Raw genomic sequence first — 26,696 nt, 5'->3', positions numbered from 1 at the left:
GTCGCAGATTAAAATCTAATGCTATCCGTTTCGTGCCGTAAGTTGGAATAATAGTACCATTAGCGGCAAATAAAGTGATATCACTTTGTAATTTCGCGTTAGGAGCATAAGTTTTTGGCAAAACGGAAATATCTGCACCTGTGTCGATTAAGAAAGTCATATTTGAAGAAGAATCGGCCAACATAACGCGTTGCAAAAGGCGGTCGCCGTTTTGGCCGGTGGACGATCGCCGACCTAGTTTTCCGATGTGTGGGGAAAAGAACAAGGTGGGGTGCATTTTTTTGCTTTAATACCGAAATTGGTGTGATAAAAACACTGTCCATTTATTGGTTCTTTAAATTGTTTGAATCTTTGGGAATTGCTCCGCCTTCTAACATGTTTGTTGCGCTGGTTTTGGGGATCATTCTGCCGATGAACCAACGCTGTTAATTCACTAAGCTGCCTAGATAGCTGTGCTATTTGTGCCTCCATATCGCATGTAGTTTGGGGCTTAACGACGCTTGCTGCGTAAACGGAATGTGGGTTGCACGTTTCGTGAATCTTGTCAGCAACAACAGCCAACTGGCTAAGTTCTTGGTTCAGAGCCGCGAGAATTGATTGAGTGTTGTGGGGCAGTCTGCCCAACCAGAGCGATTTAAGTAATGGCTCACCAACAGATGATCCAGCTAAGGAACGCATGCGCGCAAGTAACTGTGAGGGGCGCTGATCGCCCAATTCCAAACCTTGAAGCAATGTGCGGATTTTCGAAGATTCGCTCTCGGAATGCGAATCTATTAAGCGCTTTTTAATAGCAGAATATGGAAGATTGTCAGGTGGAGTAATTAGTATGTCACTGACAGAGGTTAGTACGTCAGCGTCAAGAGCTGCTACAACGTGATTAAATTTTGTTAGTTCAGTAGTTATATTAGCTAATGAAAATTGAGCCTCCAACCTAACAAACCATAGCGTTGGATTTGATTTCCAGAAGGGGGGTGGTTTTACAGAAACGTGTGCGATTTGTGCCTCTGGGGTGATAGGGCCATCATCACCAGCCATTATTACAAAATCAAGATTTGCCAAAAAACAAATGAAAAAGAAATTTAGAATGTTGTTTTTATGGGTGAAAATGAAGAATTACGATCCGGAAATATTTTACGTGAATTTTTTACACATTTTTAAGCTAAATTCAGAATTTTACAGATAACACGGTAAGTAAACAATTATGCATGAACTGAGTGCAAGAGGAAACACAAATACACAGTATTTTTTCAAAAAATCAAAGAGTAAAAATTAAATAAACATACCATTTTGAGGCAGCTCGAGGATCGATTTCACGTGCACATGCGATACATGAAGGAAAAACAAGTGCTTGCATTTTTATAAAAAAAATTGTTGTTAACCTTAATTTTCAAGAAAAAATTTAGAAATATTTAAGGTCCAGAGCAATCGGCATAAAATTTGAGCCGATGATTAAAGATTTATAAAGTTACGCGTTAAATTCATTTAGGGTCACCAATCTGTGGTGATTAGATTAAATAATATTAAATAAATTGATTCAATAAAATTAATAATCACAACAGTTTAATAATAATTAAAAAAAGAAGAAATCATATTAAGTTACAATGTAACAGACTGACAAGATTAACGACAGCAGCATTTTTAGAGAGGTGAATGTTCACCGGCTAGCAAGCCCGAATGAATGTTTATATTCTGCTGTTGCCAGATTCTGGAAACTAAAGTTTGAACACAAGAGATGTTGCCATCACATAAAAAGGTTGAGGGAAATGTTTTGCACTGCCATCTGGCGAGCAGAGTTCATCGCCATCTGGTGACAAGGTGGTTCACCACAGCCCCACCCTGAATATTTAAAAAATTCGAAAAAAATTTTATTGCATTTTTCGATTCTTTGTACCCTTCCTAATGTCTGTATAAAACGATTTCTTGGTACCTAACTTCGTTTGGAAGTTATACCGGAAAATAGAGAGTCGTCGCTAAGCAGGTAGAAAGGCCCGTTCGGCCGGATTAGGAGGGGCGACATTCTTTTTGTGTCTCATCCATTCTGTTGACTGCATATAGAAACTTATTGTAGGCATTTCATTTATCCACCATTATATATATGAAATTAAACGTTTTCCCCTACCAGATGGCGCTAGTGTTATTTGAATAAGTCAAACCATCGATTTCGCTAGTTTTTTAGCAGCTTGTTTACTCAACGATGGCTATAAAAGTGCTTTATTAATGATGCAATAAATGCATCTGGAGTCATTCATATCAAGTGCAGAGTTGGATGAGAGACAAGGCAGAGGTGAAGCAGCAAAATAGGTTGGCTAGAAAGGACAGTTTTCGGGAGGCCGAAGGAGAGATATATGGACCCGGAATTGCAGAATAAAGGTTAGTCATTACCATATATGGCAGTACTTTTACTTTCGTTACTTGTACCGCCGGTACAAGTAAAAAGTACGTACTTTTACTTGTACTTCGTTACTTTTTAAATTTAGTACTTTTACTTGTACTTTCGTTACTTTTTAAGGGAAAAAGTACAAGTATTTGTAACGGAAATGTCGAATGAAATCGTTACTTTTTTCTAAAACTCGGTAAGCTTTCTAAAGAGAAAAAAAATGCTTTCGAAATGCAATTATTTTGCAAAATGAATAAAAATATTAATTATCAAGTTATTTTCATTCATTTTCGAGTTTTATGCATTTGTTTAATACATTTTAAATAAAAAATGTTGGATTTTGTTATTATGTTTTTCAATTTTCTTTTTGAACTCACTAATAATACATTTTTGTCGAATATGTTTTTATCTAGTACATTTTTTACTAAAATTATGTTTATGCCCGACCTTGTCAAACAACGCCCAGTCAAATCTCTAAGAACTTCAGAGCTATTTGTGCTATTGAAAACAATTATAATTACTATTATAACTCTTGAAGACTCGAAGGTATTAATTTAGCCGCTGATACTAAAACTCGTTTACAAATTTTAATTATTTCGTTAGGCAGAAATGTTCGGAAAATGATTTTCTCGCATGACTTCAGCATTAGCCATTGTTACGAATAAAACTGTAAACTGTTCTGTTTCAGCTTATACTGCACATTCAATTATTTTTTACTAGCTCAAAGATCACAAAGCTATCTGAAACTACGTGTTTGCTTTGTTTATGTTTGTACTTTTAAAGCGCGTTTCTATAGAGTAAAACAATTTTAAATCAATGGTAATTTAAATAAATAAAAATAATAAACTAAAAATTAAAATCAATAGATAAAATTTCTTTTTCGTGCCAATCCATATATTTGATTTCAAAATTATATTATACGATTATATTATAAAATTATATTATAATATTCTTCCGAATTTAAAAATAAATTAATGTCCATAACTTTCAAAATTAAAAATAATTAAATAAATAACAAAAATTTTGCAAAAACGTTAAAGAACATAAGAATATGATTCAATAAAATTTTGGTTATTTTGAATTTTCGATTTCCTAGAAATGTACTTTTAAATCGTTACTTTTTTTGTTTAGTACTTGTACTTTTACTTGTACTTTTTACTCGTTACTTTTTAAAATAAGAACTTTTTACTTTTTACTCGTTACTTTTTTAAAAACTACTTGTACTTTTACTCGTTACTTTTTAAAAGTAACGTTGCCATATATGGTCATTACTAATTTACTAGATTGAACATAAGTCAAAACTTTAAACGTGTTTTTCCTCAAAACGCTGTTTTTTGACTTGGCCTAACATTTTTCTCATGATCTGTGCAGCGAAATAAGCTGTTCTTTATTTTAAATTACGTAAAAATATATTCTTTAGAAAGTAGCATAGGATTTTTTTGATATTTTTATATTTCGATTTTATATTAGTATTTTAATGCATATTTTTTTAATGAAAAACTTAACTTTTTTTTCAAGTTTCCGCTATTTTGGTAATTTTGCGAATATCAAAAAACCGCTATGCTACTCTTTAGATAATGTCTTTATGTTTCAGAAAATTTAAACAAAATTGTTTTCCTATGTTTCAGGACTTCTAAATCCATGAGGCCAGTGAGGTGCTACTTTTTGATGATCAGCCATACACGGAGCTGCCACCAACTTATTTTTTTATTATTTTGTAAAAGAAAATTTTTTAAAAAAGACTTAAAATGTAGCTAAATAACATTAAAAAAAACAAGGAGTCTCTGCATTGTCTCTATTACTTAAAAAAAATTCAAGAAAAAACGCTAATATTTTACCATCCCAGGGTGGGGTCCCCCCTTAAATTATCCTTATTTATTTAAAACTGTTAAATTTCCCAAAATTCCAGTTAAATTTAGATTTGTTACTTGTAGTACTGGATGTTTAATTCTGTTTTTAGAAAAAAGTCTTTTTAATAATTAAACACATTATTTTAAATAAAACTATTTCTAATGATAAACATCTTATTATAAATAGCAACCGAAAAGCTATTAAATATTTAAAATACAATAAAATTGATAATATTCTTACATGCAATTTTTAAAATTTATCTATCACACATTATATTAAATAAGTATACCACGTAATAACTTAAAACACATCTGCTTAGAGATTTTTAATACCTACTTGATTAATGGGGATATTATTAGAGAAGATTGGATTAATTTATGTAATGTAAACTTATTTGAAAATTATCTTTTAAGTGGCATTTGTTTTTATAAACAAATTAAAGGTATTTCAATGGGAAATTCCAGTGCTTTTGCTCGTATTTATTTGCATTTTTATGAACAAATATCTTAGAACATATTTTATTAATAGGCTTTAGATTTATTGATGATTTGATTATTTTTAATTGCACTGATTGTGATGTAATTAATTATATTTATCCTAAAGAATTTAATTTAATAAGAATTAACTCAGATATTAAACGGGCCGATTTCTTGGATCTTGAGATTAAAATTCATAAAGATAAAAGCTTACTTGGATTATATAATAAAAGAAAAAGATTTTTATTCTAATGTTATGATTTTAACACATTTTAATACCGATTTATAGTTTAAAATATTTTGAATAATCTAATTTTAAGATTTAAATATATTTGTAATAATATCGCAAATTTTCGTACAGCTATTAATAATTTCAGAATTACTTTGGATAATAATAATTTTTCTTTTAATTTTTGTAACTATAATCTTTCAATTGGGTATACTATAGCCTACGTCACAGGTTGTGTTATTCCTACTAAATTTAACCCATGAACGGCATTTTCTGCGAGCCTAACTTCAAGCCACAAATAAACAAACGAAGTGTTTGATCGTTTAAATAGCTGCTCGCCAGATTTTATTGCATTATAAAGAAAAGTAATTGATATTCGATTTTTGATTAATAATTGATTTATGTGGATAGTGGCATTTATGTGGATAGTGGCATTTATGTGGATAGTGGCATAGAATTTAGCATTGCGTCATGGTAAATGTTATTCCTACTAAGTGGAAGTAGTTGTGTTTTTTTTTTTTATATTATACCCAATTCAAAATGTTTTAAAGAAGTTTACTTAATTCGTCCGATATTGAAGTTCGCATAAGTAGACCTATGCAGTGAAGAAATGATTTTTGTTCCTGTTAAATATAGATAGCAGCACAAAATTATATATTTTCCTGATTCGGAAGATTGGTTTCATTCATTTATATTTTCAATTTTGGTCTTCGATTTCATTTTGGTCATCAATGGGTTCATAGATCTGGTCTGACAGCCCAGATGAGGATAAGCAGCATATATTTTCAATTTAACTGAGCAGCATTAAAATATTTTTCGAAAGAGGACCGGGATGATTTAATTTCACTTCGACGTTTTAAAGATCTGGCAATATTTTTTTCGTTATTTTAAAGCTCTCAATTTGTATAGATCTTATATGTTAACTAAGAACTTTTGGCTAATGCGTTTTTTAAATATAGTTGTGTTTCACTGAATTTTCTTTTTTATATTAATCTTTGAATGTTTGAAGTATTGTGTTTTTATTCTTATTTTGTCTTCCATTATGGGGCTTCGGTGCAAAGTCAGTATTTTATTGAACCACTGAGTACAGAAATGCTCCAGTATGTTAGCAGGGTAGTTTGTCCCTTGAAAGAGTACTGTTTTTGCTGACATGCTTATTTTTGAAATTTCGTTTGGTTCTTAAGTTCTTCCATATTAAGATAAGATCTTAACATATAAAAACTGGAAGGTTCAACACCAGATCACAAAACTGTTAACCCCCGGAAGTGCTTTCGAAAGGCTATCGGTTTTTTAACAACATATACGTATCAGTGTTTTATATAATCAATTTCTGATAGTATATTTAAAGAAAAGGCATATTAATATTTATGATGTTATAATAGAAGCCGCTATGGCACAATTCCTAGGGTGCTAAGCCGTCAATGCGAGTAATTTGAATTTTATCGGAGGTGAGAGCTTGCACAGCGACCATAGATGGCTTTGGTGGCCATCGATGGCAACCAAATTTGTCTTAGAAGACAAGGCTGTCGGTGCGTAATATTTAACCAATACCGTTGTTCACGAGTTTGTTAAGAATTGACCTCTATGACACATAGCCCACGTGATACAATAAAGTTACTCTGATAGGATTTCTTTGTAAAATATATCCTTTTGGGATATGTTATTTTCCATTTCCTCAATATGCTAATTAGATAAGGCTAACTAATAATAAAATTACTAAATTAGTAATTAGTCAAATGCACATCTGGAAGTTTTGGTTTATTCTGAATAACATTCAAATTTGCAACAATTTAAAAAATATGAGAAGTTGAACTAGATTATCACGCAAATTAATGATTGGTAAACTTGATTACACAGTACAGTTTATAGTTCATTTTGAATGAAGAGATATTGTCAATTTATCACGTTATTAAATTTACAGTATTTTTTTTGTATTTAGATTCTAGGCTATGATTTAATGTTGTCTCTAGCTTCGAGTAAGCGAATCAATTCTTACCTTCACTTAATGATCAGACTAAATTAAACTGAGCAATAATTTTCATTTTAAAGCAAAAATTTTGCCAATTAATCTTTTTTCTGTTAAAATTCGAGATAAAGTTACCAGCCTTTTACATTTTTAACAAAATTATTTAAACTACTTTGGATTTTTTTTTTAATTCTCTATTCACACACACGTTTCTTTTTTATTGATCTTAAGACACAAAAATATTACATGCATTCAAGCTCAGATATGATTGACAAATACATACTCACCATTGTAGGGGCATACGAGTCCTAAATTGTAATAGTACTTCCTCACTTTCCTTGGTTCACCTAAATAGGGAAAATAGCGTTCAGCATCCATTCCTGCTACAGCACAATTCATTCTATTTTCCTTACAGCAACGTGTGCACTTTCCAGATAAAAAGTCTTCGTAGCTGTCGCACTCCACTCCTATTTGCAATCCCCCAGGATGATTGATAGATACTTTAAAATATTCAATTGCTTGCAAATGAAAGCATAATTGTGGAAGAAATGAAAAAGCTAAAAAATAAATTTTTGAAATGATTAGCCAACTAAAATAAGTGAATATTTACAAGATGCGTGCATCATACATATTAAATTGTTATGATGCGGAAGTAGCTCACGTCATAAGAATTATTAATGGTATAGAAATATCCATTATCGAAATTGTTGTGGTGTAATCAGCGTACTTGGTTCAAGTACCGAAGTTCATGCTCTGGCGAACGCTCAAAATACCATCAATGTATTTTTGTTGTTGTTGTAGTTCATTTACGTCGCACTAGAGCTGTACGATGGGTTATTGGCGACGATCTGGGAAACATCCCTCAGGATGATCCGAAGACATGCACGCGAAGTCGAGCACTTTACGGTAGAACAGTGTTAAAAAAGATAACAATTTTCTTTATCTACTTCAATAGAACAGGTATCAAATAAAAAGTTCCTTACCTTGTTCTTCTACCCGGGTCGGCTCGTATCTAAAATAAACTCAAGATAGTGACCACAAACTCAATAAGAGACTCCTTCGAATGGTTAACATATGTATATTAACAGCAGTAAACACTACAAACACAACATGATGTCTCCAACGACAGTAACAAAATCAAACTAACTAAAAATTATTGTTCTTAGATAGTTCTAAGTCTCGTGGCGCCATCTATTGGTTCGTTTTCTACCAAAAAGGTTTTCTGTTTTTGACACTCCCCTTTTTGAGTTTCGGGGCATGTTGAGCCGAATCTCAATACTTCATTGTCCAAATCTGGATGGTGGGCGAACAACACGTCCAACTCTGGTAGTAGCAGGAACTGAATCAGGAATGTCCGATGATGTTCTTTCTGGCTCATCTTTCGAAGTCTCTGGCAGCTGATCTTCGCTGTTGAGATTCTCCTCGTCCAGTTCTAATGGGCAGAGATTTTGAATTGGTCTGATCAGAATTCCGGATTTGGTCTTAACTTTGGCTCTTCTGATCAGTCCATCTTTACTTGTGTAAACTGAGAGTATTCTTCCCAAGGGCCAATGTATTCTTTTGAGATTATCATTCCAAATCAAGATGATATCTCCAACTTTAGGATGGTATGTTGGTTTTCGAACTGTCAGTCTATGATGTAGCTGACTCAGATATTCACTACGGAATCTTGCTCGTAAATCTGTCACCAGTCTTCTTCTATACGCAAGTCTCTTGTTTAATTCCGTCTTGTCAGTTAGCTTTAATCTATCCAAGTCCGTAGTACTACTAGTACGAGTGTCTTTCAGGAATAAATCAGGTGTTAAAGGACATAAATCATCGGGATCATCGCTAACATATGTTAAAGGTCTTGAATTGAGTTGGCTTTCACAATCACACAAAACAGTTTCAATTTCCTGGTAATTTAAGGATGTATGACCTAGGACCTTCCTTAAAATTCTTTTCAAAAGTCCTATTAACCTCTCAAAAAATCCTCCCCACCATGGAGCAGTCGGAGGTAGGAATCTCCACAAAATTGGAGAAAAGGTTGTCTTTAGTCTTTCTAGGTTGATATTCTTCAGAGAGTTGTTAGTTCCAATAAAATTAGTCCCATTGTCGGAGTAGATAATTGACGGACGTCCTCTGCGTGCGATAAATCTTCTTAAGGCAAATATGAAATTATCTGTTGAAAGTGATGTCAATAGTTCTAAATGTACTGCCCTGTAAATCGCACAGGTGAAAATTGCAATCCACACTTTCTTGTTGTCCTTCGTAAGCAACGGTCCAGCAACATCCACTCCTATAACTTCAAAAATTGAGGCGTTTTTTACTCTGTCCTCCGGGAGTATTCCTTCTGGTATTTCAGATTTTTTTCGCATTAAATCGTTGACAAGTTATGCAGGTTTTCAGTACCTTTTTTACAGTTCTTCTAGCTTTTAATATCCAATAATCTTTTCTTAGAGCTACCATTAAAGATTGTACTCCAGGATGTCCAAGTTCTTGGTGTTTGTGTAAAATAAGGCTCTTAACAACATGATGATCTGAAGGTAAAATAATTGGAACTTTAAAGTTTTCATTGTCTTCTCGCATAATGATTTTTGTTTTAATTCTCACAAGTCCATTAGCGTCTGTAAATATCGACAGGAGTTTCAGACTCTTCAATTTTTCGCCTTGGAATGAGTCTTCTTGAACCCTTTTCAAGATTTTGAGTTCAGCTTTAATAAGCTCTTCTACAGATAATTTTCCTGTTTTCTTACTGCTTGCTCTGGAATTTTCAAAAAATCTATATATCCAGACTGTAATTCTGATTATTTTCTTGTAGGATGATATGTTGTTGTAAAATTCGTCATCTTTCATATTTAAAGATGATACAATGATTTTCTTCTTCTCGGCATACACTATTTTTTCATCAGGAACTAGATCAAAATTAGGCCAGTTTTCTCTTGATTCTTTAAGCCAAGATGTTCCTTCATGCCATTGTCTCTTCAATAGGGTTTTAACTGTGCAACCTCTTGAAGGCAAATCCGCTGGATTTTGGGTTCCCGGAACAAACTTCCAGTCACTAGCTTTTGAAAGTCTTCTAATTTCGTCAACTCGATTGGATACGAAAATCGTCCAAGGGCCTTCTTTCCTTATCCAATAAAGAGCGTCCATGGAGTCGCTCCAGAAAAATGTTTCAATATCTTCCAATCTTAAATCCTTTTTTACTGTATCAGCCAATCTAGCTCCAATGTTACATGCAAGTAATTCTAATCTTGGTATCGACACTTTTTTCAATGGGGCAACTCTAGATCTTGCTTGAATAAGTTGGCAAGTAACTTTTCCATCCCTTTCCGCCCTCAAAAAGATGCAAGTCGCATATGCCACCATGGAAGCGTCACAAAAGGTGTGAAGTGTTAAGCTTGATTTAGAAAGATTAAAGCTTGAAAGTCTACGAGGAATTTTGAAGTTGCTCAATTCTTTTAATTCTTCTTTCCATTTTTCGAATCTCTTAATTATTTCGTCGGGCAATTTTGAATTCCAAGAAATTCCAATCTTCCAGCATTCTTGTAGAAGAAGTTTCGGGATCAACGTTATAGGACACGTGAACCCTATAGGATCGAACAGCTGGTGTGCCATAGATAGGATTTTTCTCTTGGTAACTGGTTCACTATTGTTTTCTTCTTTAACCAACTCACAGGATAAAGTGTCATTTTGCTTGTCCCATTTTAGTCCTAATACTGACACTTCCCTTTCACAGTTGGAATTATCTTGCATAAATTCGTTCATTTCAAGTAGGTTGTTATTTTCCCAGCCACGTAAATCAAATTTAGCAGCTTTCAGAATTCTCTGAGATTCTGATCTAAAATGTTCCAATTCTGATACTGAGTCTACACTTGAAATGCAATTATCAACATACATAGAGTCTTTGATCTTCACTGCAAGACTTTTCAATGGCTCTTCTACTTGATCTAATACATGATTCAGAACAGCCGCAAGTAAGAAGGGGCTACATGATATTCCGAATACTACTCTACAATGTCTATATGTAATTATCTTTTGAGGATCTCCGTCTTTCAACCACATGAATCGTAAACAATCCCTATCAGATTCGTTAAGAGATATTTGTAAAAATGCCTGTTTGACATCCGATATTACTCCGATCTTTCCCCATCTAAACCTATTTAATACAGCTGGGATAATTTCTATGAGATTTGGGCCCTTTTCTATGCATTCATTTATTGATATAGAGTTTTTGGTTTTAGCTGATCCGTCAAAAACAGGACGTACTTTAGTGGTTGAATTATCTTTAAAAATTGCCCTATGTGGCAAATAATGTATTCCAAAGCTTTTAGAATAATCATTACCCTCATTAACTTGCTCTATTATACCTTCTTTTTCCCATTGGTTAAAAACCTCTTGATAATCATTTAACCGATTCGCTGATTTAAGGGATTTAACTGTGTATTTTAGTCTTTTATAAGTCAACTCTTTATTATCGGGTAAAGGAGGATGACCATCTAACCAGGGTAAATTAACCGTATATCTGCCCGTACTGTCTCTACTAACCGTTTCTCTGAAATGTTTCAAAGCAAGTTCTTGGGTCTGTGTTTTAGAGCGTTTTTCACTACTATCTTTAATACCCAAGGTATCTAAATTCCAGAGATCTTCAATTTTTGCATTATTTACATGCAATGACAATACTAACATTGAGCTAGTTGTAGATGTTCCCTCTACCTCAGATTTACCCATTACTGTCCACCCTAACAAAGTGTGTACAGCAGGGTCGTAACTACGCCGGGGCAGCCGGGGCACCGCCCCGGGGCCTCGACGGTCAAGGGGGCCTCATATGAAGAGACCACATCATGTTTTTTTTTTTTCAAAATAAAGCACTCTAATTATATATATGTAGGAAAGAAATTGTGTTAAGATAGTGTTGGTGAAATTTTTCTTTTTTGTAATAGCGTACCTACTATAACATAAAGGGAAGGGTAAAAAACGGTAAAACACCTTTTCACAAATTATTTCCCTTTCTTAAAAGAACAAACACGCTTTGCAGAGCAGGGGAAAGGCCACAGCTGCATGTAGTTGATTGCGTCAGACCCAGTGGCAGAGGGTCCCTCTAAAATTTAGATGATGGGGCAAACGATGCGTTTCACCCCTCCTGAAATTTAGACACTCACAAAAATAAAGTCAAGTAAAATCAGTAATTAAAAAAAAAAGGATTCTTTTCAATTTTGAAGCTATTTTTAAAATAGAAAACTTTATATTCCTCTAACATTTATGTGTCTTGCCTCTTCTGATATTTAGTTATTCGCCAAGACGAAGTCTAGTAAAATAGGTAATTTTAGAGGAAAAAAAAGGCTATTCTTTTTCAGCTTTGAAGATATACATCAAGTCATTCTGTTATGGGCGATTAATATGTTTTTTGACTTTTGAAAAAGTAAAGTAAAAGTAGAAAAAGTATTTTATTTCCAACTTTTACTCTATTTTCTACCGAAATAGTAATGAGGGGGCGAACATAGTTTTTCGCCCCTTCTGAAATTTCAAAGTGTTAAAAAATAATAAAAATTGGTAACTAAAAAAAAAAATGTTATCTTTGAATCTGTTTTCCAAATAGAAAGCTTTATTTTCTTTTGAAATAAAAGTAAGAGGGCGAAAAATTTGCTTCTCATTTTCTGAAATTTAGACATTAATAGAATAAAATCAAGTAAAGTTAAAAATTTTAGAAGAAAAAAATTGTTTTCTTTCACAACTTCGACGATATTTTCCAAATAAAAAACTTCATTTTCCTCTTAAATTATAGTAAGGGGATAGAAAACTTTAATTTCTTCTGATATAAGGTAAGGGGGGCTAAAAACTTTTTGTATCTTCAGAAATTTAGACATTTGAAATAATAAAGTCCAGTAAAATTGTTTTTTTTTTTTAAAAAAAAAAACTTTGAAGCTATTTTTCAAAAAGAAAATTTTATTTTCTTCTTAAAGTGAGGAGGTGAAGAATATACTTCACCCCTTCTGAATTTCAGACATTCGCAAGAATAAAGTCGAGTGAAATTTATATTTAACTCTTATTTTCGACTTTAAAGCTATTTTCCAAAATCGAAAACTTTAGCCTCCCCTTCCGAAAATTTGACATTCGCAATAATAAAGTAAAACAGAATTGAGAATTTCAGAAAAAGAAATTACTTTTTTTCCCAATTTGATAGCTATTTTTCAAATTGAAATAGAAATCGCCCCCCAAGAAAAATGCTTCGGTTTTGTTTCAATTTTTTTCTACATATTACAACTTTTAATTTATTAAAAATATTTAAAACAAAATCACGAAAAAGAGAAGAGGAGCACATCATAAAAAAAAGTAACAAGTGTTTAGAAAACTAAAATAAGCACCACTGTTTTGCATCCTGAAAAATGCATTCTACACTGAGACTAAATTTGAAAGCATCTTTTGACTGTGGGTGGTATGAAGGTGTTAAAACCTTCATACCCCCCACAGAGTTGACCCACAGTTATCTGACTCCTCAAAAAATAGCCATCTCCTTTTACACCATGGGAAAATGACCTTTTCCTTCTTTAAATTGCCTTAAACATTTTTATGACCCTGGGCTCTTTTGTGCTTTTATAAAATGTCATATATTTACAGTACCATCTATATGTCCCTTAAGTTGTCTTAAACTAGAAATTATCTAGATGTTCTAGGAAAACGGATGTAAGCTTTTAAGGGATCCAAGGGGATGACTCTTGTTAACATTTACTTAGGTCATTTTGTCAAGAGATTTTTTCTGAGACAAACGTAAAACGTTGCAGTTAAATTCCAGTTTTTAACTCATTTAATTGCGTCATTTAAATTAACTATTTTTAATTGAGATATAAATTTTCTGTTTTTTTTTGTTTTGTTCAATTTTTGAAATTAAAATTTAACTTCAATTAAGAGTTTTTTTAAATTATTTGCAACTTCATTTTTTCAAACATAAATCGTGATATCAATAATTCCCATTCTTAATAAAAATTTTCTTTGGAAAACAAGAAAACCAAATGTAAATTTATTTATAAGGAGATAAGTAAATGTTTGCATTAACTCATTTAATACATTTAAATTTTATATTTATATACTGTTACAATTCTTTTATAAGAATGGTAACATAAAAATTGCTTTTTTTTTATGTTCGTATATAAAATTTGATTTGTATAGTACTTTAATTGATAATTTTACTGTTTATTGTGTGCATGGATTTTGTTCTGATTTTATATTTTTTAAATTATTAAGACCTTTAAATTTTTTAAATTGGAACTTCGAATTTTTAGGGTTTTTAACAACTTTGTTTTCATTAAAAAATGAAATGCAATCTTTATTTTATATTAAGAAAAATCATATTTAATTTAATAAAAAAGCTATGAACATCAGCTTAGAAATCCGTAGCAATTAAAATTCATTGCCATGACAAACCATTAAAAAGTATTTTTTTTTAATTAGCAAATATGCTTTGATTTTTTTCTCATTTTTCTTTCATAAAAAAAAAAAAAAAAAAAAAACTATTACTCTTTGTCATAATTTTGCCACATATCGTTGGTTCAAAACTTAAACGACACTTCTGCACTCATGTTATTTGAATGAGAAGTGAGTGCAGAAGTGTCGTTTTAGTTTTGAACCAGAGATATGATTACATGCGTCATGAATACATAGGCCAAATATTCAAGAACGAATTCTTTTCAAAATATAGCTATATTTTCTAGGGACCTGTTCATATTGGAGTAAAGCAACTTTGTTTTTTGTTAATCGATGTATATAGAGAAAAAATTTCTGTTTATTTTTTCAATTAGGACTTTTTAAAATGTGGATATATGTGCCGATAGAAAAAAAAGTCTATAATTTCCTTCAGTTTCCATAACGCTATCAAAAAATTTTAGATTTGAAATCAAAAAATAATTTTAATTATTATAATGATTTTGTCTTGAAAAGACCTTCCTAAACCTGCTGAATCCGGTATAGTAACCGGATTAAAGAGGTTTATAAAATTGGTATTTTATGATTTTATGTTTAGCATTATATTTAGAGGAAAAGGAGGCTACTGTGGGCATGGGGGACAGACAAGAGGAGACAACATGAATAGCCTTTTCCCCCCCTAGTCATATTTCCTCGGTGAGATGCCGTAAATTGGTAACATTTACGTGCAGTGAACCAAAAACGTACCATCCTGAAAAACTTTTAATTTGATGATCGGATCTTCACGTTCTAGGACTCCATCTTAATAATTCGTGGGTGTGACTTCAAATATGCAAATTAATTAGTGCACGATATTTCATTTTAAGTTACGCAATCAGACATAAAAACATACTTTCCCTGAATAAACATAACTTTTGTTCAACAGATTCGATTTTCTAACCCCCGTAATATAGGTAGCTGTAATCTGGGAAATATGGTCCCAATAGTTGGGTCGGGTGAGCTACCCAAAGTTTGGACCCCCAAATGTTAAGGGAATTGAAAAAGTTTTGCACACTATTATAAAATTCTTTTATCTAATTTTTGCATGGAGTTATCTTTAGATAAGAGCCATGCAAAAAATAACTTTTAGTAAATATTTAGTATTTTTTATTTAATAATAGTCTGATGTTGTTGATCATTTACGTTGCACTAGTGCTACACAATAGGCTATTGGCGACGGTCTGGGAAACATCCCTTGAGGTTTGATCCTCTGCAGAGGGGATGGCACCCCCGCTTCGGTAGCCTGGCGACCTGCACGTGAAGTCGAGCATTTTATGTTAGAACAGTTTAACGAGGACCAATGCCGCACACCCTCGGTCCATACGCAGACTGATCCAAGTGGTCACACACCCACACACTGACAGCAGCCAGTGATGCTTGACTTCGGTGATCTGCTGGGAACCGTGTCTAAACGATCAGTCCACTGCGGGACAATAATAGTCTGAAAACTTTTGAATCGCAAGGCATATTTTTTTTTATCATTTTAAAGTATCTAATTCCACATGGAAAATACAAAATTTGAGCGAAATTGGTTGATTAGTTCTTGAGAAATTGAGTTTTATAAGTACGACTTTTTTTAAATTTAATTTCTCACTGAAATGTTGTATTTTGCCATGTGGAAAACTTACAATGTTTTGTTATCCAATTTATATGCGAACAAATAACTTGTTTTCATAAACATATTCGCTAACATGATACATAAATAGCTAAAGCACGATTAGAGGTGGAGTAGTGAAAGTTTTTGAAAGGGCCTCCGCCAAAAATTTTTGCCCCAGGGCCCCGAGGGGTGAAGTTACGGCACTGGTGTACAGCAACCAAACCTCCCTTAAGGTGTTTTACTTTTCCCGTCAATATCTTTCCAGCGTAGTCAGCTCCAATGAGCAAATGAATCTCGCCAGAATCTCTTTCATATAAACAGGATCTATCATTAATCATCGTATCACTAATTATAAATACCCAGATCTTTTAATTCGTTTAAACAATATGCATCATTCATTTTGGGTAAGGAAGCACAAATCTTTTTCTCATCTAAAACCTCTAACTCACAATTATAGCTTCCATCAACATTTGATAAGTTTAGACAATATTTTTGATGCATTTCAGTATGTTCAATTCCACCGAATAATCCATGATTCACGGATTCTTTCCCGAACCCTTTTAAACCCATTTTTCCCGCAACAAATTTTGTGACATACGATCTCTGACTACCTTGATCGATTATTACCCTTATTAACTGTTTCAAATTATTTTCCTTAATGCATACTATTAAAGTTTGAAGATAAACTTCCCGCGAACAGTTATTATTCGAAAGTGTAGTATTTTCTATTATTTCTGGTTTTTCATTTTTTGAATATTTATTATCCTAAAAACACATAATTTCAACGTGTCTTTTATTGCAATGAGAGCATTTAACCTTTGCCCTGCACATTGAGCTCATGTGATTTTTCCCAAGACATCTAAAACAAATGCCCTTTTTTAATAAAATCGATTTTCTTTTATCTAAAGATAAACTTTTTCCATATTCACAACTTAAACCAGAACAATTTAACTCACCGCAAAATGGACACGACCTTGCTTTAGAAGTAGAATCATAAACAAATAATTCATTGGCAGTAGGATTTCTTTCGCGATCATATTTCACTTCCCGCTCCCCCCTTTGGTTGTGGCGCCAATTAATATTCGGATACGGCGGCGAATTTTGTTTTTCTTTCACTCGCATTAAATCAGTTTTTTCTTTAGCTATCAACTGCTTATTCAAAAAATTAATCAAATCAGTTAAAGAATATTTTTCTCCGAATTCTTTATTAAATTCAAATATTAAATCGTTTGGGATTGACTTAAGTATTACGGGGGATAATAAAGTACTAAAAGTATCTGACGAAATACCTAACGATTCTAAACTTCTTATATGGATTTGTATTTTATCAAATAATTGCCGAAAATTTTTTACATCACCAGAACGCTTTAAAGGGGTAATTTCTAATAATTGACTCATGTGGTTGTTTATCAATGTTTCTTTTCTTCCGAAGCGCTGCTCTAGCAAATCAATAGCTTTAATATAATTTTCTGAGGAAATAGCAAAACCTCCTATCGTTTCTAAAGCTGTTCCACATAGATGAGCTTTTAAATAGTTAAATTTACTGACATCATCTAACGATTTGTTCTTATGTATCGATGTTTCGAAAGAGTTCCAGAAAGTGAGCCAATCACTTATATTTCCCGAAAATTTCGGGATTACTATCTTCGGTAATTTTATATTCAGCATTTCTGGTTTCGTTTCTACTTCCACTTCGCGATTAGTAGTAGGAGCTATATGTTTGGGAAAATTGAGAGGTTCCCGAATATTTTTCTTTTGATTCAAATTACGTAAATATTTATTAGCTTTAAATCTCCACGTTACTATCTTTTCACGGTATTCTTCAGCAGTTTCTAATTCTTTATCTAAATCCTCAGGTTTAAACAGATTTTCTAATTCAGAATCAACTGTTTTGAGAGACTCGAATTTATCATTTAATTGTTCTATAATTAGATCAATTTCGGTTTCTTCATCAGTTACTTCGTTTTTTTGAATTTCTGATTCTATCTTGGAAATTAGCTTAGTAACTGATGTTCTTAACGTAGTGCGTTTCTTTTTAAGGAGCTCAATGTTTGTGGCCATTTTAGAGCTATTATTATTCACAGTATTTTCAATTCCAGTGTCCATTTATTTTTATAACACTATAAATCAAATTTATAATAATAGTTCTTATTTTATTCAAATACGAACCGATAGTGCCGGCTGGGATGCCATGTTAAAAAAGATAACAATTTTCTTTATCTACTTCAATAGAACAGGTATCAAATAAAAAGTTCCTTACCTTGTTCTTCTACCCGGGTCGGCTCGTATCTAAAATAAACTCAAGATAGTGACCACAAACTCAATAAGAGACTCCTTCGAATGGTTAACATATGTATATTAACAGCAGTAAACACTACAAAAACAACATGATGTCTCCAACGACAGTAACAAAATCAAACTAACTAAAAATTATTGTTCTTAGATAGTTCTAAGTCTCGTGGCGCCATCTATTGGTTCGTTTTCTACCAAAAAGGTTTTCTGTTTTTGACAAACAGTTTAATGAGGACCAATACAGCACACCCTCGGTTTCTACGCACACTAATCCAAGTGGTCACCCACTCACACACTGACCGCAGCCAGTGATGCTGGACTTTGGTGATCTGCTGGGAACCGTGTCTTAACGACCAGTCCATTGCGGGACCAATGTATTTTTGTAATCTTCTTCCTGAAGTATAATGAACTGAATTGAATTTTCAAGGAATGAAATGTGATATACCATCGAAAAACTTTGTTCTTTTTTCTCTTTTGGGATTTGCTTTACGTCTATTCTTCGGTTCTACGTGTTTGAATGTAATCCTAGAAGTTTTTAATTTAGTTGCTGAAATATTAATGATGTGCTTAAATTTCATATTTCTCTCTTTTTTTTATCTTTGGCGATTGACTTACCTAAAATGCAGAATATAATACACGCAACCTATCTCGCCAATGATAAGTGGTGACCCGGTTTTTGGATTTAGCGCCTCTATTCCAGTTTGTGGATTGAATTCTTCACATATGCAATTGTGCAACATCAAAATTTTCTAGAATACTTTAAATATGCTATTGCCGGAAAGTAATAGTTCAGAAGCGGCACCATTGTTGGAAATATCACGAATAGCAGTCAAACCTCCACCTTTTTGGAAGAATAATCCTAAGTTGTGGTTTGCCCAAACCGAAGCCCAATTTGAAATTGAGCTTCTTATACGATCAAAAATTTTAACTGCCATAAATTATCAAACCCCCTTATCTAAGATTTCAATGGTTTTTTTAACCATTAAAACTCTTTGTTTCTCAAATGTCCTACAAGTTCTCCCCATTTATGCAGAGGATGTATTTAGTTCCTTTAAAGGATCATAAAAAGAGACGCGTGTATTATGACAAATCTCTGCAAGAAGAATACAATTGATCTTTTCTTTGTTTGCTTAGTAAAATTCATCTGACAATACCTTGCTTTTATTTTTAATCCGAAGACAAAAGTCTATTTTAGACACAAACTTTATTATGAAATCTTGATTCACTTCCAGATACTGCATAATATAGTCCCAATTCACTTTATCTTTAAATTTTCTAATCGTGTCCATCGTCAGTTTTTGATATCTCATACATATTCAAACGCTCATGATACTTTTCGATAAATATTTCATTGAGTTTTTGATATTTTGAAATTTCATGCAAGTCGACTTCATCTATATATTTTACAATAAAATTAATAGACAAAGTTTGATATCTACTTATTTTTTGCAAATCTGCATGAACAGAATGCTTTTCGATAAAAGCCTCTGATAGTTTTTGGTATTGAGAAATAGTAAACCAATCATCTGGTTGTGCATATCTTTCGATTAAAATTTCAGACAATTCGGAATATTGAAACACGTATTCCCATTTTAAATAGTCAGCTAGACTTATAATCACATCTTCGGAAAGATTCTTTTTGGAAAAGTCGCACCAATTAAGCCATTTATTGTAACTAAAATTTTTCTTTTATTGTGTAATGTCCTAAAGCCAAAGTGTGAATGCCATCTTCCAATATATGTCGTTTATCGTCAATCTCTGATAAGGCAATCTTATTTACTCGTATGGAATGAATCTCATGTTTCTTGCTTCGATTGAGATTCATGGTTTTGTACTCTTTTCCTGTGAGAATAGTCTTTATAGTCCATCTTTATAGTCTGTCTTTTATAGTCCTTTAAGGAGATCCTATTTTTTACAACACACTTCTTCACTCCTTTCGATTTTTTCACTAAACTTTCTTCTATTTTGCAGGCATACATTTTAGATCTCAATCCGACAAACTCTTCTAAGATTTTACCTGCATTTTCGTCTTTCATTTTTCCCAAAACCTTTTTATTTACTCGCGGCAGTCCATATCTATTATTTTCCGGGTAATCAGAGGTGTCAAAGTAATCGATCATTCCTTTCATATCTTCATAAAAATCATTCGTTTTTACATCGTAAATAAAACTGTCCGTATCCATATATAATAACTTAATGAATTCTCCGTATTTAGGTTTCATCATATTGTAATGAAAGTCTTACATTAAATGTTTCGATAGATCTAATATACTCATTCCAACATATATGGGTTCATCGAAGATCACTTTAGTTTTATGCATATGAATAGTGGCTGAGGTTTCTTCAAAAATTGTCCTCCCTTTAAAATTGGGCTTAGCTATAAGTTTTTCAGCTTTCCTGGGATCGCAGCAGAGTCTAATATCAAGCCTTTTTCTAATATTTTCCATTGTCTTTCCAAATACTGAGTTATTCATGAGTTTATGAAATTCTTTTTCAAACTCATTAGTTGCTTTTGTTCGCAGTTCTGTGTTTAAATCTATATATGTCTTCATCTGTGCTTGAAAAAATTGTAAAACTCTATGGACTTTTTCAAGTTTAATGCCTATTTGTAAAAATTGTTTCGAAACCCTATAATGAACCACATAATGTTCCTTGTTATATAGGGTCGTGAGTAATTTTGTCTGTTTTGAGTCATCAGGAACTCTGTTCTCAGCTCCTATTGGTAGGTCTCAATGTAGATCGTGCAAATATGTAGGGTACTCCAAATCGCATTCTAAAATGTACCCTGTATCTGAATCGTCAGGGATCATCGCTCCATCTATGTTGTTATGACCCCACATGAAGCCATCGTACGGAAGGAATTGGCTCATTGCCCAACCGTATAAATTTTTGGCATCAAGGTACATTAAATAATTAGATTCTTTACTTTCATCATAGTTTTTCGTGTATTTATTATTGGCTTTTCCAAACGTATTACAACACTGGGAAATCCCCCCTCTGCTTCCCTTTTCTAACATAAGTATCATGTCATAATCATTTAATAATTGTAATTTGACTCCAGTTGATTTAAGCTTAGCATCCCACGATAGGCCAGGAGCAGTGAAGTACCATGCAGGATCCAGTTTATAGGTCCTCAGACAGACATCCCTAAAATTTTCTACAATATCGGATAAGATCAATACATCAGTCTTCACATACGAATCAGAATACTCGCTAAATTTTTAATGTTGAAACTTTTCCATACTCTTTTGGCATGTGCATAGCCCTTACGCTTTATATGCGACTCAGTCATTTTGTTGTAAAATTCTTTTTTATTAGGTAGTCGCGTTTCTTCATATTTATCCCACGAGTCCATATAATCATGCGGATATACGCCTTTTTTGGTTTAGAGGTCTATTTTATCCCTGGGAAAGTATTTGGCTGTTTCTCTGAACTCTTTCACATTCTTGGCTAAACTATCGATGCTAAAGGGCATGAACCGAAATGAATCTATAAACCTCAATTTTATCCCCGGTGACTTGACCTTTTCCCCTCCTTTTCCATCCACCATTTTAGCCCCGACTTCTTTACTGAATGAAATGTATTTTTCTTCGGTGTTTGGAATGACATCGATGTCCCCTTTATCTCCCCCCCCCAGTTCTTTTATGAATAAATGAGAATCATACCCAGATAGGTTATGAAAGAAAACTGGAATGAAGGAAGGGTTTTGGTACATTAAGTTGCATAAATTATGAGCTGGACCTCTATAGTTTGATGCATATTTTGATGGATCGACTAAATGATCGTGATCTCTAACTTTTTCGTAGTCAGGGTGGTCCTCGGTTGAGTAGGGTGACGGCTCAGTTTTAATATTCAACCAGCAAATATGGCATATATCGGTTCTCTGGAAATGCTCCTCATCTTCAGCAGTCATCTTTATTTGTTGCTTCTTGTCATAAATTTCCTTTATTGCTAAGGCTTCAGTCTTCATTGTATCATAAAATACTTTAGTAGCATCAGGGCCTCTATAAATGATGGGCGGTTTATAGTCTTCTTGTTTATTTTTGATATAGAGACAGAAACTCATAGGTTCGTGCCTTTGATAGTTCTGCGTGTAGGACTTGTTACCAGCAGGTCGATAGGTATCTATTTTGGTCGTCAAGCTTTCAAAATCTGCGTAAATCACAAAAGGTGTTCGCAATGACTTATGGTAATTTTGAAATTTTATGTATTTGTCCTTCTCAGGCATTACTATTTTAACGGCCTTATTTTTCTTACAATCCACTTCATGAGTTTGAAGACCTTCCTCAGAGTGAAAATATAACAAACATCTTTCACAGAGATGAATTTTTCCATTATGATTGCTTAATTGACGCTTATTAGTTTTAACATGCCTTTTATCCAACAATAATGGCTGTTTCCCCCCTCATTCTTTATGTAAAGTAACTTTACATGTTTATCTACTTTAGTTTTAGCTATCCTCAGCGGGTATATGTCCCTTATTATTTTTGTGTTTTGATCGTATACTTTCACCGATATATTATTTAACTTTTCGAACCTTCTGAATTCATTTTTTCTACTTTTTCACTGGAAATTCTATACCTTCGAAACTCAGCTCATTTTCATATGGCTTATATTTGGAGACTCTATCTGCGTTATCTTCAGCTGGATAAAGAGCAGACAATACCGACCATCTAAAGCACTCGTTGTCATCTTCATTTTTTACGTTTATGACTGCCTTTCTATCCTTAATCTTTTTTGGTAAATCAATGTAGGATGATCCTCTCAGTGGGTTGTATTTATTGATTCTCAGTTCTAAGTATTTATTTGAATAAGGCGCCAACCCGGTCCTCGGGCTTCGAACTCTTCCACCTCTGTTTTCAATTTATCCATGACATCATCGTAGAATGCATTTAGATCGGTAGATTCTAAAATGATATGATTCTGTGCTTTGAAAGAGAACTCCTGGACTTCTTATTCCCTTTCGAAATCGCAATAAAGCTGAAGGTTTGATTTAACTCCTTTCATTATAAACGTTCCTTTCTCTCCTACCCAACGAGCCAGTTTTCATATAACCAATGTTCTGCAATGTGCCAAAAACGTAAGTGGAACTATGTAATTATTTGTATTGTTAATTTTCCACGTTTGGAGTCTGGACTCAAAAGCTGTTTCAACAAGTTCCATTTCCTCTTCCTTGAGCGGGTCTTCCTCGGAGGGTTCAGGGGCTTTTTTGGAGGAGGCTTTCTCGGAGGGTTCAGGGGCTTTCTTTCAGTAGGCTTCCTCGGAGGGTTCAGGGGCTTTCTCGGAGGGTTCAGGGGCTTTCTTGGAGGAGGCTTTCTCGGAGGGTTCAGGGGCTTTCTTTCAGTAGGCTTCCTCGGAGGGTTCAGGGGCTTTCTCGGAGGGTTCAGGGGCTTTCTTGGAGGAGGCTTTTTTGGGGAATATCCAATCATTAGCAAACTTTACACCTTTTTGTAATTTCTCAGTGAACCAATTTCTCCACGACTGACGAGTTTCATCTTTCTGTGTGGGGGCTTCTGTTTCACTTGCTACTTTAATCTGCTTATTCTTGACTATTGCTCGTCTGTGTACCAGTGATCGAAGATGCTGTCCTTCGTATGCAGGTTTGCAATCAGGGCCGTAACTACGCCGGGGCAGTCGGGGCACCGCCCCGGGGCCCCGACGGTCAAGGGGGCCTCATATGAAGAGACCACATCATGTTTTGTTTTTTTTCAAAATAAAGCACTCTAATTATATATATGTAGGAAAGAAATTGTGTTAAGATAGTGTTGATGAAAATTTTCTTTTTTGTAATTGCGTACCTACTATAACATAAAGGGAAGGGTAAAAAACGGTAACACACCTTTTCACAAATTATTTCCCTTTCTTAAAAGAACAAACACGCTTTGCAGATAAGGGGAAAGGCCACAGCTGCATGTAGTTGATTGCGTCAGACCCAGTGGCAGAGGGCCCCTCTAAAATTTAGATGATGGGGCAAACAATGCGTTTCACCCCTCCTGAAATTTAGACACTCACAAAAATAAAGTCAAGTAAAATCAGTAATTTAAAAAAAAAGATTTTTTTTTCAATTTTGAAGCTATTTTTGAAATAGAAAACTTTATATTCCTCTAACATTTATGTGCCTTGCCTCTTCTTATATTTAGTTATTCGCCAAGACGAAGTCTAGTAAAATAGGTAATTTTAGAGGGAAAAAAAAGCTCTTCTTTTTCAGCTTTGAAGATTATACATCAAGTTATTCTGTTATGGGCGATTAATATGCTTTTTGACTTTTGAAAAAGTAAAGTAAAAGTAGAAAAAGTATTTTATTTCCAACTTTTACTCTATTTTCTACCGAAATAGTAATGAGGGGGCGAACATAGTTTTTCGCCCCTTCTGAAATTTCAAAGTGCTCAAAAATAATAAAAATTGGTAACTAAAAAAAATATGTCATCTTTGAATCTATTTTCCAAATAGAAAGCTTTATTTTCTTCTGAAATAAAAGTAAGGGGGCGAAAAATTTGCTTCTCATTTTCTGAAATTTAGACATTAATAGAATAAAATCAAGTAAAGTTGAAAATTTTTGAAGAAAAAACTTGTTTTGTTTCATAACTTCGACGATATTTTCCAAATAAAAAACTTCATTTTCCTCTTAAATTATAGTAAGGGGATATAAAATTTTAATTTCTTCTTTTATAAAGTAAGGGGGCCTAAAAAAATTTTTGTATCTTCAGAAATTTAGACATTTGAAATAATAAAGTCCAGTAAAATTGTTTTTTTAAAATAAAAAACAAAAAAAACACTTTGAAACTATTTTTCAAAAAGAAAATTTTATTTTCTTCTTAAAGTGAGGGGGTGAAGAATATACTTCACCCCTTCTGAATTTCAGACATTCACAAGAATAAAGTCGAGTGAAATTTATATTTAACTCTTATTTTCGACTTTAAAGCTATTTTCCAAATCGAAAACTTTAGCCTCCCCTTCTGAAAATTTGACATTCGAGATTTGACAGAATTGAGAATTGACAGAATTGAGAATTTCAGAAAAAGAAATTACTTTTTTTCCCAATTTGATAGCTATTTTTCAAATTGAAATAGAAATCCCCCCCCCCCAAGAAAAATGCTTCGGTCTTGTTTCAATTTTTTTCTACATATTACAACTTTTAATTTATTAAAAGAATTTAAAACAAAAACACGAAAAGAGAAGAGGAGCACATCATAAAAAAACATCATAAAAAAACATAACAAGTGTTTAGAAAACTAAAATAAGCACCACTGTTTTGCATCCTGAAAAATGCATTCTACACTGAGACTAATAGATATATTTGAAAGCATCTTTTGACTGTGGGTGGTATGAAGGTGTTTAAACCTTCATACCCCCCACAGAGTTGACCCACAGTTATCTGACTCCTCAAAAAATAGCCATCTCCTTTTACACCATGGAAAAATGACCTTTTCCGTCTTAAAATTGCCTTAATAATTTTTATTACCCTGGGCTCTTTTGTGCTTTTATAAAATGTCATATATTTACAGTACCATCTATATGTCCCTTAAGTTGTCTTAAACTAGAAATTATCTAGATGTTCTAGGAAAACGGATGTAAGCTTTTAAGGGATCCAAGGGGATGACTCTTGTTAACATTTACTTAGGTTAATTTCTCAAGAGATTTTTTCTGAGACAAACGTAAAACGTTGCAGTTAAATTCCAGTTTTTAACTCATTTAATTGCGTCATTTAAATTAACCATTTTTAATTGAGATATAAATTTTCTGTTACCTTTTGTTTTGTTCAATTTTTGAAATTAAAATTTAACTTTAATTGAGAGTTTTTAAAATTATTTGCAACTTCATTTTTTCAAACATAAATCGTGATATCAATAATTCCCATTCTTAATAAAAAATTACTTTGGAAAACAAGAAAACCAAATGTAAATTTATTTATAAGGAGGTAAGTAGTAAATGTTTGCATTAACTCATTTAATACATTTAAATTTTATATTTATATACTGTTAGAATTCTTTTATAAGAATGGTAACATAAAAATTGCTTTTTTTTATGTTCGTATATAAAATTTAATTTGTATAGTACTTTAATTGATAATTTTACTGTTTATTGTGTGCATGGATTTTGTTCTGATTTTATATTTTTCGAATTATTAAGACCTTTAAATTTTTTAAATTGGAACTTCGAATTTTTAGGGTGTTTAACAACTTTGTTTTCATTAAAAAATGAAATGCAATCTTTATTTTACATAAAAAAAATCATATTTAATTTAATAAAAAAGCTATGAACATCAGCTTAGAAATCCGTAGCAATTAAAATTCATTGCCATGAAAAACCATTAAAAAGAATTTTTTTTTTAATTAGCAAAAATGCTTTGATTTTTTATCATTCTTCTTTCATTAAAAAAAAAAAAAAAAAAAAAAAAAAAAAACTATTACTCTTTGTCATAATTTTGCCACATATCGTTGGTTCAAAACTAAAACGACACTTCTGCACGA

General features: G+C 32.8%; 1 protein-coding gene across 1 annotated transcript in view; it reads right to left on the bottom strand.

Annotated features, from left to right (window-relative positions):
• The window catches only part of LOC107444195 (pancreatic lipase-related protein 2-like), a 78,314-nt gene that overhangs the window by 5,748 nt on the left and 45,870 nt on the right, over window positions 1–26,696 (bottom strand). Inside the window, exon 7 of the mRNA XM_087159985.1 lies at window positions 7,187–7,456. Coding sequence (XP_087016111.1) covers window positions 7,187–7,456 — 270 coding nt within the window. The remainder of the gene's footprint in view (window positions 1–7,186; window positions 7,457–26,696) is intronic.

This window comes from Parasteatoda tepidariorum, chromosome 3 (assembly GCF_982258835.1).
Source record: "Parasteatoda tepidariorum strain Cologne lab strain chromosome 3, Ptep-v5.0, whole genome shotgun sequence".
Lineage (NCBI taxonomy): Eukaryota > Metazoa > Arthropoda > Arachnida > Araneae > Theridiidae > Parasteatoda > Parasteatoda tepidariorum.
Note: the sequence above shows the minus strand (reverse complement) of the source record. Positions and strands in the feature narration are given on the sequence as shown.